The following is a 21,334-nucleotide window of genomic DNA, read 5'->3' as shown; positions in this document are numbered from 1 at the left end:
CTGAACTGAAGGTACATTCAAAAGACACAGACTACTTTTAGAAATTCATCTTGACAGTCAACAAGAATTAACAAGAACATAAAGTAAATATATACCCTTTAAATATGTCTCCTAAAGAAAATGATTTCATGCAGATAAGGTGATTTAATTTTTTGGGTGCAAAATGTGTTAGGAATTCATTTTTAAATTAATCAAAAAATTGAGACAGGCTATTTTCTCCTAATAAAGTAAGCTTATTTTGCTGAACATACACAAAAGTTATGTTTAGTTTAAATGAAAATCCAAGGCAGAAAACAGAACATATTATTTGTTTCGTTCAATAAAAGGAACTTCCTTCAAGCGTCACTTTTTTTTTTTTTTAAATTTTATTTATTTATTTATTTATGGCTGTGTTGGGTCTTCGTTTCTGTGCGAGGGCTTTCTCTAGTTGCGGCAAGCAGGGGCCACTCTTCATCGTGGCCTCTCTTGTTGCGGAGCACAGGCTCCAGACGCGCAGGCTCAGTAATTGTGGCTCACGGGCTTAGTTGCTCCACGGCATGTGGGATCTTCCCAGACCAGGGCTCGAACCCGTGTCCCCTGCATTGGCAGGAAGATTCTCAACCACTGCACCACCAGGGAAGCCCCCAAGCCTCACTTCTTAGGCAATAAAGAAAAAAAGTACCAATCATCACAGTTATATTCCTAGTTTTCCAAAGCAGACCTAGAAATCATGCATTTTACAAATAAACTGAGAAGCAATTCATACCCAACTCTCGCCATTTCATGAGAAAACTTGCTACAATGACAGTTTCTCGTGAGAAAACTGACATCTTGGATCCAAATATTTATTTACCTGTCCTAATCTTGGATAAACACACTGTTTAAAAGAAAATTCCATTTTAAATTAAGTGTAATAAACTCTCAGATGAGCATGTATCACTGCAAATGAAGGTAACTAACAGCTGCGCTTTCTGGTCAAGTCTCTACAACGACATTAGGATTTTAGGAAAGAATTTTTATATCTCTTGATACAGTTCAATATACCTCCAGAAAGACATTACTTGGCCAAAATAAGCTACATGACTTGCTTTTCTCCCATAAATGAACTGTTTGTTCTTTCCTTCCAAAAGCATTGGGTTGGACCTAAAACTGTGTTCAAAAAGATTACCAGAAATAAACAAAATCAGACCAAAGAAACACAACAGTTTTCTCCAAGAATATACAGGAGGTGGGTACTGTTTCTCATCCAACCATTTGTTCATTCATATGAGTGCTAGCTAAAAAGTAAGTACTGGAATTACAGAAATATAAAATAGTCCCTCACCCTTGAATCTGTACCATTATACATTACCAATAAGCAGACAATCAGCTGCATAAATATTATAATTACAGTCTGCCCAAAAAGCAAAGGAAGCATAATAAAGGCACAATCTTATTTTGGGGAGGAGAAAGTGCCACCAAAAAAAAGTAACTGTAAACTACGACTTGAAGAGTAATTAGTTAAGCTTGGCAAATGGGGAAAGAGACAAGAGAAGGTGAATATAAGGAGGAAGGAAAGAACCTGCACACAGAACTAGAAACATGAGCCAGCAAGTACCATCAGAGAACTACAGAGAGTACCTTACGGCACTACATACCTGCCATCTACTTTCCACAGATGCCAACTCTGATTAGAAAAAGGTCTTTGGGGGTATTTTTGAAACCAAGACCCCCTACCAGGTTTATGGTTAACCTCTCTATCCAAAACTTTATTCCCTTTCTTGTCCCACCCTTGTTCCCCTCAGGATTGAGGAGTATCAAAGAAAAAGGGAGACTGAAACCCAGCAGGCCCCTGCGAGACCTTCCGGGGTACAAAAGCCCCTCCGTGTTTCTTGTTTGTAGGAAAAAGGCTTTAGTCTCCTAGGCCTTCCCTGATTTCCAAAGAGCAGACTCAAGCAGTTACTAATTAGGGAAGTGAGGGAATGCAGAAACAAAGGAAAAGCAGTCAAGCAAGAAAAGTAATGATAGCTTTAAACAACAGTGCAGCCACAAAACAGAGTCCTAGTTCCTCCTCAAGGCATATACATAACAATCCGACAAATATCTTTGAGTAGTTCTGCAGAAACTAAGACTCCCTCCCAAGAGGTGGATGGTGACTTCGTGCTGATCACAAGCATGTAGATCCTGGATAGGATGGAACCAGGAGGCTGATGATTAAGATTCCCAAAACATCACCCTGTTTCCTCACCACCAACCCATCAGAAGAAAGTCCACGAGCTGATCACACACCCTACAACCCTTACGCCTAATGCTGCCTTTAAAAACCCTTCCCAGAAAGCCACTGGAGAGTTCGGGTCTTTTTAGCATGGGCTGCCCATCCTCCTTGCTTGCTGCCTGCAATAAACACTGTACTTCACCACAGCCCAGTGTCAGCAGATTGGCTTTGCTGGGTGCCGGGCAAGTGGACCCCAGTTTGGTTAGGTAGTATTTTCTAACCTATCCCTCTCCTTTGGGGTTCCATCCCTCTCCTTTGGGGTCACTTTATGTTGATTCAACTCTGTTTAACATCCTACTTTCTATTTTCTGGGGCTTATTTCTCCAAGCCTAAACTGGCAGAAAAATGGAAATGGAGATTAACCGGATGCCCCAGTTAGAGCTCCCATAGCTCAGAAAAGAGATGAGGAATAAGGACCTTAAATTTAATCAGGGTGAATGCCAAAATGAGAACAGTCCTAAGAAGCATTCCGTTCAATTGAGCTGTCAATTCAGTATTTTAAAGTATATCTGTTAAGTCATTTCTTAACCATGTCCACAGTTGTTGACAAGTAATTAATTTAAAATCGAAATAGGGGACTTCCCTGACAGTCCAGTGGTTAAAGACTTCACCTTCCAATGCAGGCGTTTGATCCCTGGTTGGGGAGCTAAGATCCCACATGCCTCGTGGCCAAAAAACCAAAACATAAAACAGAAGCAATATTGTAACAAATTCAATGAAGACTTCAAAAATGGTCCACATTAAAAAAAAAAAAAATCTTAAAAAAAAATAAAATAAAATCGAAATAAAGGAACTATTGAGTTTGTTTAAAAAAAAACAGGACAGATAAGAATTAATGAAGACATTAATGATGTCTTCAACATCATTAGTCATTAGGGAAAAGTAAATTAAAACCACAACAAGAAACCACTAGATACCTATTAGAATGGCTACAAATTTAAAACAAAACAAAACAAAACCCCTGACAACAGCAAGTGCTACTGAGGAGGCAGAGCCACAGGAACCTCACACGATGCTCGTAGGATCGTAAGCTAGTACAACCATGCTGCAAAACGATTTGTCAGTTTCTTATAAAGTTAAAAATACACTTAACAAAGGACCCAGCAATCCCACTCCTTTGTATTTACCCAAGTTAAATGAAAACTCATTAGATGAGTTTTATGAAAACTTACGAAAAAAACTTACGAGTTAAATGAAAACTTATGAAAAAAACCTATACATCAATGTTTAGAGTGGCCATATTCCTAATTGCCAAAAACTGGAAATAATCTGATGTCCTTCAACTGAAGAGTGAGTAAGCAAACTGTGGTTGGTTCACCCACATAATCAGCAATAACAAGGAATGAACTACCAATACATACAAAAATAGAGATGAATCTCAAATGCATTATACTCAGTGAAAGATGCCAGACTTAACAGGCTACCCTACTCATCATACTCTATGATTCCATTTATATACCATCCTAGAAACAGCAAAACTATAAAGGAAGAAAACCAATCAGTGGTTACCAGGGGCTGGAGATGGGGAAAGGTTGCCCAAAAAGGGGTATGGAGGAATTCTGCAGGGTGATGGAACTGTTCTATAAATTGACTGTGGTGATGGTTATAAGACTGTACACATCTGTCAAAACTCACAGGCCTGCACACTAAAAACATAAGTTCTACTACATGTAAAATATACCTAATTTAAAAAAAATAATGAGGGATTCTGGCAACAAAAAGATGAGACTGAAAAATTACAAAGGTCACATCATGAAGGACCCTGCTAAGAAGCTTTAGATTTTAATCTCAAAGCAACAGGTGTACCAAATAATCTCAAGAAAGGGACAGACACAATTGAGTTTTGTATTAGAAAGAAGATGAGCAATAGTTATAGACTGGAGTGAGGGCAAAACAGGGAGCAACTGGGAGACCTCAGTAATTTAGGGGACAAATTACCAAGACCTGACTCAGGCAGAAACTGTAGAAGTGGACAGAGAAAGTTTAAGGCAAGAAATTCTCAAGTTTCTAGCAACAGTGAAACCATTAACCAAGCTAGGGTTGAGAAAAAGATTTTAAACAAGCTAAATTTAAATGCCTGTGGGACATTCAGATACAAACATCTGGGCAGATATATTGATCTAGACCTCAAGGGAATGACCTGAGATGTAGCTTTAGATTTGAGACTCGTCAGGGAATTTGCAGCCATGAAAACATAAGGTCAAGCTCATGCAAAGATACAATATGTAGAGTGAAAGGTAAAGAGAATCCTGGGAATTATCCTGAGCAACACCAGCATTATGGAGTTGATGATATAACTTGAAGTATAAAAGAACTGGCTTACTGAGTATGCAGCAGCAGAGTTAGAAATGGTTACAATCATGTGCCTATTTCAATTTGGGGTCTCTCAACCACTTTATCCTTGACTTCTCTGATTTTACCTTTGGTTTGATCACCCTGGGAAAACTGAGGTAGTTAAAAAGTTATCATTGAACCCAAGGTTTCACTTTGTACTTTCCATATTGTTGACATTGAGAATATTCAGCAAATAAAGAGGAATGATCTACTGAACACACTTATTTTGTCAGTTAAACAAAGAAGAAGCACCAAGAGGGGTTAAATGACTCGCTTCAAGTACAGGTAAACTTACACAGCCCCATAAATTTACCTTGGTAGCTGAACAAATGACTCTATAGATGCTTTAAAGGATCTCTGATACCACAATGAAGTTATCAGGATATACCACAGGACAGATCCAATGATTCTATGTAATTAGCTCTCAATCAGAGGGATGCACCGAAATTCCCTGTTGAGCTTTCTCAAAATGCCTATCTTCCAAACTCTACATCTGAAAATGCTGATTAAGGAACTTCTGCGGTAAGACCCAAACTACTATATTTTTAATAGTCCCCTAAGTGACTCTGATGTGTACACACACACACACACACACACAACCAGTGATCTCAAGTTGAAAAGCAATAATATAAAAGTTGGTTCTAGCATCTACATGAAGTTCTCATTTGGAAGCTTCTAAACTACATCCTAATACTTGGGAATCGCCTCCAACTGAGAGCGTACAAACATACATTTCCCTGATCTAAACCTAAAATTCTGAGCCCCCATCCCTGTAAAATATCTATGAATCACCTTTTGGTTTTGGTTAACTACCTTTGAGAAGATTTAACTTCTCAGCAGAATTCAGAAAATGGCAGTGTAAGAAAGGCATGGAAAATGAGTCATTCTCTCTCTATTGTTTTATTCCAATTCTCCACTTTAACGACAAACCTACCAGAAAAACCTGGTAATTTCACCAACTCAAGTGTTAACTTCAACTAGTATTTAAGCAGAGCCAGGTACAACATGCTATACTAGAATATTCATATTCCACTTTTCCAATTACCAAAATTTCCCAAAAATTCCAATTTTCCAATTACATCATAAACGGTTATGAATCAAAGCAAAAATAATTACCCGTAAGCAAACGATTTTTCCCATCAAAATGTACACTTACCCATCTCTTCCCTTACTGACGATTTTTACTTCAAAATAATAAATCCCACAGGCTGCTGGTATTGGATGCGTGGCACGAACTGAAGCTGCATCTTTTGGGGTTTTGCCATGACCTGCATAAGGAACAGGAAGGAAAAAAAAAATCAAGAGAGATAATCAAATGAAAATCTTAACAAATAATTCAGGAACCAATATGGTTTTTGAATGAGATATACATTTCTGCTCTCATCAGTACAAATAATCAAAGACTTAATAACACATTTATCATCACAATTAATCCAATATGCAAAATAGCCCAAGTTAAACATGGAACTCTTCACACTATTACTAGTTTTGATAAAATTTCAGAATCTAAGCACATTGAACCTAGCAGTCCTTTATGCAAATTATATAAAGTATTTTAAGGTAGCTGATATTTTTAAGAGACAAAAGCATACACCTGAAGAACAAGATGAGAATATGATTAATTTTATTAGATCTAAATTTGCATATAATTTATCAAATTCCTAAACAACATTTTTTTGCCAAATGGCCTAATTTTTTAAACCAGAAGCATCTGTATCATACACTATTTTTTTTAATTTATTTAATTTATTTTGTTTTTGGCTGCGTTGGGTCTTCATTGCTGTGCGCAGGCTTTCTCTAGTTGCGGTGAGTGGGGCTTCAGTAGTTGTGGCACGCAGGCTCAGTAGTTGTGGCGCACGAGCTTAGTTGCTCCACGGCATGTGGGATCTTCCCAGACCAGGGCTTGAACCCGTGTCCACTGCATTGGCAGATGGATTCTTTACCACCGCACCACCAGGGAAGCCCTCATAGACTATTTTTTAAAGTGAAATTTTATAATTAGATTGAACTGGCAAAACAGCTTTCTTACTTTAAGAATTTACAATTTTGTTGGTTAGATCCAAACTTTGGATAGATTTTGATGGTTTCACTCACTTCATCATCCACATTTCAACTGCCTGAACTTAACAGTTAGATGGGGAACAACGCAAAAGGAAAGCATTTGGCAACATTTATTGTAATATAATTCGATATAAAAATATTTAATTTCCTCTGGAAAATCAAACCTCCCAGATATCAAACCTGAGGAAGGCAAAAGAGAGCTTGGGAGACAAGGGCAGAGAGAGGCTACTATACACAGCATTCAAGGAGCCCAGGGCCTCACCCAGGACTCTCCTGGGCTCTATACTCCAGGAGACCTTTAGAAAATCTTCTCTACCCACCTTTACCCCACCCCAAGTCCTGGGAGAAATGCACACAGCCCTGAGATGGTAGAGACCCAGATACACTTGACAGAAAGCCTGGGAGTGGTCTTGACGCCAATTTTCCAAAATTGTAACTTTAGCAAAATTGCATTGTTGGTGTTTAGAAAAATTAAAAATTTTAATATGTAAAAAAAAAATCATTAATCTTTGATCATTAATTCTATCCAAAGGCTGATCCATAAAATTTCTTTGGTCAATTACAGCCTTCTGAGAAACATATCTAACCTCTCGTTGTCTTTTCTTTCTTTTTTAAGAAAGCAATATAATACCATACTAATGCTGACATCTTTAGGGAATCTGTTAGATAAAGGCTTTTAAACTTTTTAAATTAGCTATTCCTCAATCTAACCCAGAGTTTTACTCACTAATATCACCTCCCCTGTCCATCACCCAAGACACAAATTACCTTGAAAGCTAGCATGTGAACAAAACCACGTGAGCTAGAGAAAATATGCCCATGAAACCACCAGAAGAATAAAGCTGAAGTAGCGTGTCAGAGAGTATTCAGAGAGAGTGAGTGCGACAGGCTCCACAACCCCGAAAAGGGCTGTATGAGAAACAGCGCTCCAAATCATCACTCAGGTGTTCTCGCTAGACATGCTTCACCCAATTCGAACTTATGTCATTAATCTTTCAGTCAGACTATACCCTTACCTTCATGGGTAGCAGAACTCCCCTTCTCAAATTTACCATGACTGTTTTAAAACTAAACACCTCTCATAGGTCAAAAATTATATCTTGTCTATAGAAGAACCATCACACACCAATGAGATCACATCTTCCCTTACCATACACTCTGTCAAATTATCAATGCGTATCCTACCATTAAACTGTTAAGTTTACACTTGCAATGCAAATTAGCACATGTTCACGTAGCCTAAAAGAAACTAAATGAACTCAGCCACTCTATTACCATTCATAGATGTCTTAAGTATATGTCTTATGGGCAGAAGTTCTCAGCAGGATGACCACTGAGAGGTGATAAACTTGGCTAGGAAGATAAAAATGGAAGCAGCAATGTATAGACGCTGATAAAACTGCTTTAACATATGTAGGTAGTATTTACATGGAGCTAAGCAGAAGAAAGTAACGGCATAAATCTGCAGAATGATACACTAATCACTTTTTAAAAACAGACATTTAATAAATTGCGGTTTCAGCAAAATATATTTTTCGGTAACATTATGTTCAAATAATTGAGCTGCCTGGGAAAAGGTCATGTAAACTAAAAGCATTTTTAAAATTTAGACAGTTAAAAATAAATCTAAAGAAAACCCCAATTAACCCAGGAATCTTAAATCAACTAGCCCTTATTTTTGGTTTTGGTTTTTCTGAAGAGAAGTGACCAAAACTTTTAGGGATAAGGGAATCTCAAAGTATACTTAATAATAGTAAGTGATAACAGTTGACATTTAATACTAGGTGAAAGGCACCATTCTAAAAGCACTGTACTGACAGAGAAAACAAACTTATGGTTACCAAAGGGTGATGGGGGGGGAGGGGAGGGTGAACAAATTAGGAGTTTGGGATTAACATATACACACTACTATACATAAAACAGATAAATAACAAGGACCTACTATATAGCACAGGAAACTATATTCAATATCTTGTAATAACCTACAATGGAAAAGAATCTGAAAAAAATATATATGTATGTATGTATAACTGAATCACTATGCTGTACATCTGACACTAACACAACATTGTAAATTAACTGTACTTCAATTTTTAAAATGGTAAATAAATAAATAAAAGCACTGTATTTATTAACTCATTTCACATTCAAAACAACTTATGAAGTAGGTACTATTTATTATCATTTCACAGTTGAGGAAGCCAAGGGCAGATAAAGAAACTCAGGTCGTACTGCTGGGTGAGAATCCCAAACCAGGATTTGTGCTGGGATTTAAATTCAAGAAGCCTGATCCAGTGCGAGCTCTGAACCCACAGGAAGGATTTAGTTACAGTGAGCGTTCTGGGATCACTTCACATGTATTCCCACCTCCTATTCTAGCTACTTCTGTGGGAAAAGAGAAAGAAAACTAATATTTGAGGGTAAACAATCTCTCAAAGTATTAGGTGCTTCTGTATAGATTTTTCTCATTTGACATCTGTGAAATAGGTATAATTTAACCTCATTTCTAAAAATGGAGAAATTCTTACAGAGATTATATAACTTGCCCAAAATTGGTAGAATTGTGCATTAAATCCATGTCTGAATTAAAATCCCCTACATCTTACCATTATGCAAAAATAACTGTAAAGAACTACAGAGTCATAAATCTTCAAGGTTTTAGTATATTCATTATGCTCTACCAAGACACTATAGAAAAATTCTATAAATGTTAAAAGGATTTGTTCCAGGCTTCCCTGGTGGTGCAGTGGTTGAGAATCCGCCTGCCAATGCAGGGGACACGGGTTCGAGCCCTGGTCTGGGAGGATCCCACATGCTGCGGGGCAACTGGGCCCGTGAGCCACAACTACTGAGCCTGCGCGTCTGGAGCCTGTGCTCCGCAACAAGAGAGGCTGCGACAGTGAGAGGCCCGCGCACCGCGATGAAGAGTGGCCCCCGCTCACTGCAACTAGAGAAAGCCCTCGCACAGAAACGAAGACCCAACACAGACATACATACATAAATAAATAAATAAATAAGTAAATAAATAAATAAACCCAAAGTTTAAAAAAAAAAGGGGGGGGTGATTGTGACACCATTTAAAAAAAAAAAAGGATTTGTTCCATTTTAAAATTAACCTTAAGATGTAAAGACCCAAGAAAAAGTTGAGATATAAGATTAAAAGGATTCCTACTAATTTTAGGTGGGACTAGTAATATCAGCGTGAAGAGCCTATTTCTAATAATGTTCATCAGCAGGAAGTTTATTACCTTAAATTCTGTGGTGACCAAAGTACAACCCTCACACTACCGAAGTGTACATTTTTAAAACCACAGTCTTCAATGTTAAGTGTTTTCTAGATGGTTCAAGAAGACAATACATGTACTGCTTCAGGACTCTAAGGCTAGCAAGGTCAGCTCCTCCTATTCAAACAATCTGTTGACCGCATTTAACTGAAACAGAAAGGGTTTGAATAAAGCCTTCCCCCAGACCCCTCCACTCTCCAACCTGCAGCCAAGTGCCTTTCTGAAAATATAAATCAGCCTTCCTTGTACCACTAGCCCTCAAGACAACTACCATTCCTTCCCATTCAGCCTAGAAAAAGATAAACTTGCTGAAAACCTTGTTTGATCTTGCCCTCCCTCTGCATTTTCCACCTCCTCCTTTCTGCTCCAGCCACACTGGTCAGGCCAGGCTGTGCCCAAGCTACTCCCTCTAACTGGAAAGCTGTGTACCCTTCCTTCTCAGACTGGCCGGGTCCTACTCAGCCCTTCCGTCTTAGCTCAAGTTCTACTTCCTCAATTATTCTTTCTCTAGTCTCTCTGACTCGGTCTAACCTTTTTTATATGCCCTCCACACAACGTTAACACACGTTAACACTTATTTTTGATTATTTTATTGTTTCTGCATTTTAATTCCCAGACCTCTTTATTCCCACTGACTTCCATTCTAATTTCAATCATTCTTCCTAGAGCCACACTCTGGATGCTGACATCACCTGAAGCTACTCCACCTCAGTAATATTAAATTCCAGTAAAGTCTGTTTTGCTACAAAGCACATTTCTTGAATACAAATTAGCCCACATGCACTTGATAAACATGGCAATGATATCAGCATAATAAAGAAGTCATTCAGCTCATAACACAGCTTTTCCCAGTACATTAATGAATTAAAGAGAAAATGTTAGCAATATACAGAGGCCCTAAGTCAAAAGCTGGGATTCCTCCAGAAGTGCATTCCTATTGTGCCCAGTGTTTGATGGCTTCAGGAACTGCTATACCTGCCACTGTACTAACCCATCTGGGGAAAATTCAAGTGCAGTACAGATCAAAAAGTGCTAAGATACTTCCTCTTTGTTTATATCAGTATGGACTCATGCATCTCACGCATATTTATTTTATACTTTGGGTTATAATTCAAGACTAGTCCATTTCTTTTGTTGCTCAAACTGTTCCCCGTTTAGCCATTGGGAGCTTTTTCAGTTGGCACTCTGACATACCTGCATTATGTGTTTTTTGTTTTTGTGTGTTACTTTCTGGCACTACAAGATGCTGGAAGCTCATCTTGTGCATTTCCTGCCCTAGTCCTAGAATCAGCCATTTCTCCAAGGAGCCCTGGCTCCTTTTATGGGCAAATGGCATTAGAATCCAAGATCTAGGTACTAGGTATGCTCACAGTTACTGGGGTGTCATTGTTTTTAGGCCCTCTCATTGACAAGAGCGAAGAAATATATGTGTGTATACTAAACCCCTGCATATACACACATCCGTACTTTTTATTTAATCATCTGTGTACATATTAAACTAAACACGAGTTCATACTACTGTCTCCGACTCTCATCCATTACCACATGGATCATTCTAACCACTCCAGTGGCGAGAAACCTAGCTCCCACTGTGCACCGTCCACTGATTTAACTGTTAAATTCCAGTATACATGGATAGCAGTATCAGAATTGTTAACTCACATCCCCCTGGGATACAACTTATCAACAAGAATTCAGTGCTTATATAGTTTCTTTCACCTTTAGTTCTACAGACTCCACTGATTTCCAGTTACTTATTTAGGTCAGTGCCTTTTCCCTCCTCTTCTGAGATTGTTTCATACATTTGTAATATAGTAACACTGTTTTGTCACATTCTACATTCTATACTGGGATCCCCCCCACCAAGTTACTTTCTAAAAAATATGTACCTATTAAGGTTCACTCTTTATGTCCTAAAATTCTGCGGGTTTGATACGCACACAGTGTCATGCAGCCACAATTACAGCATCATACAGAATACTTTCACTGACCTAAAAAATCCCGTTCTTTGCCTCACTTGCCCTCTCTCCGTCCCCTCAAGCCCCTGACAACCACTCATCTTTTTCCTAGCTCTATAGTTTTGCTTTTCCAGAATGTCGTATCACTGAGATCATACAGTATGTAATCTTTTCAGATTGGAGTCTTTCACTCAGCAATATGCATTTAAGATCCATATGTGTCTCTGTGTGGATAGATGGTTCATTTCTTTTTTATCTCTGAATAATATTCTACTGTATGGATGTACTGCAGTTTATCCATTCACCTCCTGAGAGACATCCTGGTTGTTTTTTGGTTTTGGTGATTATGAGAAAAGCCGTTATGAACATTTACATGCAGGTTTTTGTATGGGCGTAAGTTTTCAAACCAGTTGGGTAAATACCTAGGAGCTCAACTGCTGGATCATATGGTAAACTATGTTTAGCTTTGGTAGAGACTGCCAAACCATCTTCCAAAGTGGCTGTATCATTTTGCACTCCCACCAGCAGAGTACGAGAGTTCCTGTTGCTCTCTGTACCCTCACCAACAGTTGTCATGGCCAGGTTTTCTTTGGATTTTAGCCATTCTAATAGCTAAAGGTAAGAATTTCCAATTGGCTTTAAAAAAAAAAAAAGGTGAAAAGAGCTAAACCCTGAATCAGACTTTTATTTTCGATTAAACAGCTGCCAAGAACTTACATCTCTAAGAAGGAAGACCAAACCCCAGGGCTGAAGGCTGTGAAGGATCAGCATCCTGTGATGCTGGGCACACACGGGAGTGGAAATTTAACTGGGCCTGTATCTTATTAGGACTGTTATTTCTGTAGTGCTCTGGTTACAAAGTTCCATAGGTTTTAAGTGGTCTGCCCCAGCCCTGTTTTTCCCACAAGCCCTGTTACTTTTAGGGCGCAATGCTGTGACAAACATGAGGTTTTTCCAGCAACACAATTTTGGCATTACAGTGGAAATACCGACATCTTCCCCTAGGACACACCCTCCTATCCTCTCCCCTGTCTAAAGAATTCACTCCGCACTTCAAAATTCAAGGAACTCCAATGCACTGAACCCTTTCTTGTTCGTTTGTTCTTCCCTTTCCTCTTCCGGGATGGTATACATGGTAATTATTTAAAAGCTCCCAAATATCTTGATTTCCCTCATATGCCTATCCTTCCATCATACCCAGCCAGCAAAACCACAGCCTTAAATCAACATTATAATCCACCTTCCCTACTCCTGCGCTGGGCAGTTGGCCTTCGCGGAATAAAGTCCAACCATCCTGCAAACAGTCACCACTGCGAACTAATGATGTCAGCTGGGATCCCCCACGGTTATCAATACCACACAGCAATCTTCAGAAAGATGAAGATGGTCCACATCTCCATCATTCACTTTAGGCTTTAAGTCCTCCACTTGAATTCAGTGAGCAAACTACCTCGCCTCCTTCATCACAAAACGGGACTGAGATGGGACTCCACCATTATACACGGCTATGTTCTACTCTGCTCTCCTGCGTTACTAACTCGTCTGTCTACACCCGCCCACCTCGCCCACTGTTATCAAAGGAACAGCAGGTACTCCTCTCCTCTTCAAGGGCAAGCATCTCAAGCTTCTGAAGCACCTTCCTCCCTCCAAGCCCTTACTCTGTCAGCCTCCCAAGCCTGTACTTTCATCCTTTCCCTCTTTACTCTCCTTCCCTTCGATCTATAAGGGCACAGTGTCCCAAAAATGTATATCCTTTTCATAAAATTATATGTCTCTGTGTTATAAATCATTGTCAATAATGCACTGGGGTTGGTGGTTAGTATAATGAGCTTTTTTTTTAACTTTAAGGTAATAAAACCGGGTATTGGTACTATTTATCTCATTTGTTAAAACATGTTAAATTCTGTAGACATTTATTGAGACTCCATACCTTGCACTAACATCATACTGTCATCTAACTTACGTCACTTCAGTTTTACCCACACAGCCAAACTAAAACTAGGCCTACTTAGAAATGATACAATAGTTTCTAACACAGTACCTTCCAAAGGGTTTTCTAGGGGTAATTTTAAGTATGTGGATTTTCATCTTACATGCTGATGTTATAAGCTAATCTCCAGATACAACGTAACTCCAACATCAACCATTTAAAAAAAAAAAAAAAAAAAACCCACAGCTGCCCTAACCTCCATTCTCCTCCAGGTATTGACTCATCTCTTTCCTCATCGATATTTCTCAAGAATAACCTATATTCACTATACTTTCTGCTTGGTCCCTTCTACTGACCCTGATTTCTGCGCCCATCACTCAGTTCACACTGCTCTACCTAAGGTCACAACGATCTACTTTCCAAATCCAGTGGAAATTTTCCTGTGCCGATCTCACTAAACCTATCTGTTGCATTCGACACTCAAGTTCACTTCCTCATTTCTGACACTCCTCTGCTCAGCTTCTGTGACACCACCCTCCCCGCTGTCCAGGTGCCTCTTAACTACTCCTTCTTGGGCTCCCTGCAGTCTTTTAATGTTGGTCTTGCTCAGGGTTCCATCTTTGGCCCACTGCTCTTCTCACTTTACTCACTCTCTCTCACACTCTGAGTTTCAACTACCAGCTACAGGCGACTCCCAGGTCAGTCATGACCTCAGCCTCTCCTCCAGGTTCAGGTCAGTGATGGTACGTGCCAGCCCCTCCTAGGAGAAACTGCCCCCCACTCTGTCCCTACTGAGAGGAGTGGGGCCCACACTATCCTTCCACCAGGAGGACATTTTGTATTTCGTAACAACCCTCACACCCCTACAGCTGATTCAACACAGGTCAGCATCTACGAGAAGGCCACCAATTCACTCCACAGCACAGAATGAAAAGCTCTGCCCAACTAAGAAAGATGGCAACTAGCTACGCCAATCTGCTGAGTCTCTTGGGAGTTTAAAATAGGAAAAAGGATAAACCAGTTAGTAGGCAAAAGAAAAGAAAACCACCAGAAACTAGCACTGTAGCTGAGACATCTGAACATTAGAATAAAGTGAAAAATCAGGAACTCCAGCTGTGGTGATTACACAGAGCCACCTTAGCTCCAGAAGACCTCTTTCTGTTCTTTCTCCAATGCTATTTCTTTGTCTTCTTCTGATTTACATGAAGTCAGATCACATGGCTAAGATTCCCATTTTTACTTACCTCAAAGTATACTGTAATACTTCCTTGCGGTCATTATTTGCTTCACGGTTCACTGCAAAAACCTAACAGGGCTAGAAACCCAGCATCAGCCTTGATTTCTCCATCATTCCATCATATCCAGTCAGATTTACTTCAGCACAGATCACAGGTATGTCTGCTCTTCTCTGCCCCCACCACTGACCAGTTCAGGTCCTTATTTCTTATGTGGTCTGCAACAGCCTTCTAAATGAGTCTGCTATTTCCAGGCTTGTGTCCCTGAGTCCACCTCCCAATTAGTTGTATAATCCGACAAAGATGAAAATGAGCCAGTCACTTCCTACTTAAAATCCTTAGATGATTCTTTGTCTCCTACAGAATAAGATCCAAGCTCGATAAAATATTCTATAAGGCCTCGCACGATCTTTTCCCAGCTGCACCTTGTCACACACTTAAATTCCAACAACCCCATATTGCTTGTAGATCCAAACATATAGAATAATTCTCTCCTCTATGCTTTTGTTTATGCTTTTTCCCTTGTAATGCCCAGCCCCTCCTCCCCTATATCATACTCATCTTTCAAGACGGACCGCTGGCCTCATCCCCTTCAAGAAGCTTTCCCCGACCCACCAACTTCACCCCTGCCAAGGGCAGCCTGCAGCAGATGCTCCCCCATCTTCCACAGTACTCTATGACACTTCCCCGCTACACACACTGCTTGATGTCCTTTGAGCTCTGCGAATTCAAAGACAGTGTCTTATTCATCTTTGAGTATCCAGAACCTGGCACAAAGTAAACACTCACTAAAAGCTTGTTGAATAAACAAAATGAATAAATAGAGAGTAAGGTATATATACAAATTGTCTAGAAGAACATCTGCCCTACAGCAATTGCTCAATAAATCATTACCAAAAAAAAAAATCATCATTACTATTGTCTACTTCTGTTAAGTATGATTATTAGAATCACTTAATCCTTGCAGTTATCAACTAGCATTCTTAAAGCTCAATTTTGGCAAAGGGATCCCTGGGAAAAGCCTGGTTTTTAAATTCCTTGATTTTGAAGCACATTTTTATATCACCTCCCATAAATCTCTAAAGAGATTTGGTAAGCAAGCAAATATGTGTTGAGATACTTGTTCTACATAAAGAAGTGCAAGAAATTAGATAAGCAATTAAATTGAGGACACGTTAAAGGCCTAGTGACTGGTGATACAGAGGGGGAGGGGAGCTGGGCATACCAAAAGTTCAACCTATTTGGTCACTGTTAATAATACTTCAATTAGAAGGTGCAGTTCACTATTCATTTCTTCCTATCATTCCCAACTTTCACTGATCTTACATTTCTTCTAAGCTGCCCTAAATCAGTATAATCAAAGCGTCTGGACTTTTCCATGGCATTAGTGTGCTCCAGGTAGCACTTTCCCCAGAGGAAGTACTTTCAACATCAACTATTCTTCAAAGTCAACTATTCTTCAAAAACTTATAAATGTGATCACCGGATTTTAACTACTTGAGATAATTAAGTCTCATACAAATTGAAATAGGCAATATGGTGTGGTGGAAAGAACACTAAATTTAAAATCAATGAAAATTAGTTTCCAATCCTGGCTTACTTGTGACTGGGAAGCTCTAACTTCCAGGTGCTCCCACTTTTTCTCGTCTTAAATGAGAATTCCACCATCTTATCCAAATTCACTAACATGCTCCTGAGTGTATGTATCAAAATGCTTTGCAAAGTAAACAAATCATGGTAACTTCACAAATATAAAAATGCAACCTGTAACTGAAACATTTAGACTAATCAAACCCATTGTCATATTCATTAAAATGCTTTAAATTGGAATAAAGTGATCATTATAACTAGGTCTAAACTTGTCACATTTATACTTATTCAAAGCTGACAAGAATTTCAAAAATAAAAGGGGCCATGCTTGAGGATTTCAACAGTTGGTGTGTGACTGCTAAGCAAAAAGTCTTTTAAAAAATTTTAACAGGTAGTAAACACACCCAATTCCTCTGCAATCCAATCAACTTGGTCTGTATGGCTGACACTGTTTAACATTAATCCCTTCAAATCATTTAAGGAACCCCACTGTTTCCAAAAGAGTAGCTCCAATTTAGAAGAATAACATCTTGAAAACAGAATACGTTCAGAGCAAAAGAAATTTATATTTCAAAGGTAAGAAAAATCCTCATATGGAAAATAATTATCAATCTTTTGAAATTCTGTAATATGCAAAAATACTTTATGAACAATAGTTTTTAATGTTATTTTGTGACTTCAAATTTGCTTACCACTACCTAAGACACTTCCCCCTTGCTTAGATGCCCAGTAACTTCTGGTGTGGTCCTCTCTGAAGGCACACAGAAAAACAACAGGAAAAACACACAGGCACATATTAAAATAACAAGACGAGGAAGAGGCAGTAGAAGGGGAAAAAGGGCCCGTGTTTGTGACAAGGGGGAAGGGAGAGACAAAGGGGAGATAGAAGAAAGGGAGAGGAAAGAAAAAGAATGACAAACAGCAAAATCTGTTCTTCCAGAAATAATGGTTTATGTTTACAAAAGAGTGAAGTTTCCAGAAAGTGAATCTTAGTATTACACAACAGAAAGTAATAAAGAGGCCAAGAGGAAAAATAACTGAGACAGCAGTGTCATAAATATTCCAAACTCCAACCAATTTCACATAAGCTGCACTTTTGCGTGACCCAAATCATCAATTTTATGTAAAAGTAGTTAGTAAGACTAGTCAAGGCATGTTACAGTGCTAAATAGACTATAATCACAAATCTTAGATATGGAAATTCAGAGCTGGAAATCTCCTTACCAACACCCAACCCAGCTCAACTCCCTCATCACTCAGAGGAAGAAACTGAGACCCTGTCTGGTAACATGCCTAAAATCACAAATGATGGCAGGACTCGGAAAGCTAGAATTCTTTGTTCAATAGTCTCTTGTATCTTCTCCCCCTGATTTTATAAGCTAACCATCAACCATCAACCATAAAATTTAAAGTAAAGTTTTGTGGAGTCCAACAAAAAGCATTCTGGTAGCCAGATCAGAAGCAAACACTTCATGCACAGCACACTGTTCACACAAATTAAAACACAAAATTAAACAACAGCCTTCACAGGGTATTCACAAAATGTCCTAACTTAAGAAAAACCAAAGGTCCAATATTTTGAAAATTTCAGCCATTTAGATTAAGAACCATAACACTTAAAATTGAAAGTACTTCTCTGGATCTATGCATAAAAGGAAGGAATATTCAACAAGGCCTATTTTTGTGCGTTACTCTTTGCAGCCAAATCATTTGGAAGACTTTTGTGGCCATTCTCCTTCCTGATTAAATAGTAACTTATTTATCAAGGTTCTTCTCAAATTTCAGTCCAGTAAACTTTAAGAATTTCACCACAATGGTTGTTTATACCCTCTACATCCATGTCACTAGGATCTGATAAAGACCCTCCCTTTGAAGCCAATCAAAATGAGGCTGCTCTGAATGTAAAAGCAGCAGGTTTGGGGCCTAAAAAACTGGATTTGTTTCCAGATAGACTGACATATTGGATTGATTTTTTTCCCCCAGACAAGTAAACTTGATGCGTGCTATTAATGTGGGCTACATTTCAAAAACTCCCATAGCAATTTATAATTTTATATACAACTGATCTGCTTAAAGCTTTGTTTTAACACAGGAGAGGTAGGTGAGGGAGGAGGGGGACAAACACTTGCCTAAGGCTTTTTTTTTTTTAAACTGCAGGTGGAAAATAGGAGCCAATTTTCTTTAAAATACTAAATAACGTTTTTAACAAATCCCTGTTTTCAACGAGACTTTCATAATGCCAACACATAAATATAGGGCATATCCAATCAGTCGTGGTAGGTTTCTGCTCCCCTAAGAAAACACGTACTCCTGAGGTTTCACCTCTCGCACCCTCCAGTTGCTTTTAGCAAGATACCCTGACGGCAAACTTAGGGCCCCGGCCCTTGTGTTCCCCTAGACAATCTCTAGCTTAATTTGGGGCAAAATCCTCCACTGATTACTCCTCCCCCTATACATCCCTGCTCTCCCTTAATTAGAAATTATCCCTCAGAATCGTGCCTCTCTTCCCCCCACGTAAGAGGAGAGCGCCTGACCCAACACCACCTGGAGAACAATGTAACCCAACTCCGAGCCCATAGATTCCTCCATCCCAGCCCTACGATTTATCTCAAAGGGAAATCAGAAAGCGAGTTATGTCCTGTCATCCTGGATTCCCCCGAGGTGTCCTGCTCCTGGCCTGGGATTACCAGCTCCATTCTACCCAGGACCATTATACCACCTTCCCCTTCCCAGAATCGCCCGCTTTCCCTCGCACCTCTCCCCGCGACCCCAATCCCACCCTGGGAGCAGCAGAGCCGGCGGCGAGTCCCCTCCGAGGACACCCGGCCCCAGGAGGGCGGGGGCGGCCCGAGGGTCTGCGGCCCCACTCCCACCGCAGGACACACGCCCAGTACCTTTGTAGTGCACCCGCAGGTTGTTCTGAGACAGGCCGATGTAGCTGAACTTGTCCTTCGGACTCCAGGACCGAGGCAGCGGCGTCTCCTGCTCGTCCACTGCCGGGTAGAGTCGCTTCAGCCGCCGCTGCAGCTCCTTCTCCTGCTCGTTCAGGGCCGAGTCCCCGTGCGGGAAGGGGGCCGCGGCACTGCTGCCCGCCGCCACGGCCGGGGCCGGGGCGCCTCCGGCCGGGCCGGGGCCCGCTGCAAGGCCCGGGGGCGCGGGGGGCGCGCTGGCGGGGGCGGCCGCCGAGGCGGGCTGCGGGGGCGGCGGCGGCGGCGGCGGCGGGGCCGCGGTGGCCGGGGGCGGCGGCGGCGGCGGCGGCGGGTGGAGGAGCAGGGCGGCCGCCGCGGCCCCTAAGCCGCCACCGCCGCCCGCGCCGCCGGGCGAGCCGGCCGGAGAGGAGCCAGCGCTGACGGCCGGGGGCGCCGGCAGGACGACTCCGGACACCGGGGCCACAGCCGCCGGCGGTGGCGGCGGCAGCTGCTGCTGCTGTTGTTGCTGCTGCGGCGGCGGCGGCGGCTGCCCGGACATCCCGGCCGCGACTCAGCCTGCGGCCACCTCCACCTCTTCTCTCCTTCCTCCTCCGCTTCCCGGGGGCGCTGTCGCTGCGGCCGCCGGCACCAGGCGCCCAGTCCGCCCGCCCCGGAAGCAGGCGGCGGGCCGCGCGCCGAGAGGGAGAGAGCGCGACGGTTGGGGGGCTCGGAGCCGGGGGAGTGGGCGGCGGGCCCGGGGCGGCCCCGAGAGAACGTTGGCCGGAGGGCGGGCGCGGGCCCGGGACGAGGCGCCGACGGCAGGGGCGAGGCGGGGACGCGGGAGGAGGAGGCGCGGTGGCAGCAACCGCTGCCGCTGCTCTCGCGGCTGTTTCCCGGCGGGCGGGCCGGGCCGGCGCGAGACGCTGCGCGCGGGCGGTGCTGGGCGAAGGGGCGGGGCCGGAGGCGCGAGCTCGGCGCGAGGGGCGGGGTCGCACGGGGGGCGTGGCCGCGCGGGCGGCGGAGGGCGGGCCCGCGGGGGTCCCGGCGCCGGGAGACCGCACTAGGGAGGTGGGTGGCCAGGCGCGGACTCCGCCTTTGCCGGGGTCCGCCAGCCGCTCGCGCGCCGGGCGCTGGGGTCCCGCCTCTGCCGGGAGCCCGCCGCCTCGCCCCGTTCGCCCGGGCCCTCCCCGGGAGAATCTCCTCCTACTTTACTTCTTTTTGTTGTCGTCGCCCCACCTCCCCAACCGTAGGGTTCCCGCTGGCGCGGCGGGGCCGCTTCTCGCCCAGGCGAAAGTAATCGAGCCCCGCTGGGGCCGCCGCGAGTCCGGTCTGCGGGCCCCAGGGACGAGAGGGGCGGCTCCGGCTCCCGGATCCCAAATCGGGTCCCCGGGGCGAGCCGTCCGGGGGGCGCCCACGGGCTGCTCGGGCTCCAGCTCGTGCACCAGTACAGGTCCCTGTTTGCTGCCTCTCTCTTAAGGAACCAACTGCTCTGCATACTTCATAACCATTTCTGAAGGGAAAGTCTCCCACATAAAACAGGGAGCATTTTGATAAGTAATTTTATGAGGACTTAAAGTGAACCCAGGGTGGCAGAAAGTGTCACTAATTTATTAGGAATGCTAATAAAGACTGGCATCTCATCAAAGGGCAGGAACACGAACCGTACGAATACAAGGTGTATTTACGCAGGGCTTCTGGAGGCGTCAAAACATTTTAGAGACTCCTTAGTTTTCATAACAGGCCTCTTTGTTACGTAGCAAAGAATTATGCCCATTTTTAGAACAAGGAAATATTCACTGA

The 21,334-nt window shown here is 42.2% G+C and overlaps 1 protein-coding gene across 1 annotated transcript in view; it reads right to left on the bottom strand.

Annotated features, from left to right (window-relative positions):
- Positions 1-20,241, bottom strand: part of RANBP9 (RAN binding protein 9) — an 80,042-nt gene extending 59,801 nt beyond the window's left edge. Inside the window, exons 1-2 of the mRNA XM_007173965.2 lie at positions 19,520-20,241; positions 5,724-5,835 (exon numbers count right to left, since the gene is read on the bottom strand). Of these exons, the coding sequence (XP_007174027.2) occupies positions 5,724-5,835; positions 19,520-20,093 (686 nt within the window). The 5' untranslated portion in view covers positions 20,094-20,241. The remainder of the gene's footprint in view (positions 1-5,723; positions 5,836-19,519) is intronic.
- Between the last annotated feature and the right edge of the window lie 1,093 nt (positions 20,242-21,334).

Source organism: Balaenoptera acutorostrata, chromosome 10, assembly GCF_949987535.1.
Source record: "Balaenoptera acutorostrata chromosome 10, mBalAcu1.1, whole genome shotgun sequence".
Classification (NCBI taxonomy): Eukaryota; Metazoa; Chordata; class Mammalia; order Artiodactyla; family Balaenopteridae; genus Balaenoptera; species Balaenoptera acutorostrata.
The sequence above is the reverse complement of the archived record's forward strand: the minus strand, read 5'-3'. Positions and strand labels throughout refer to the sequence as shown.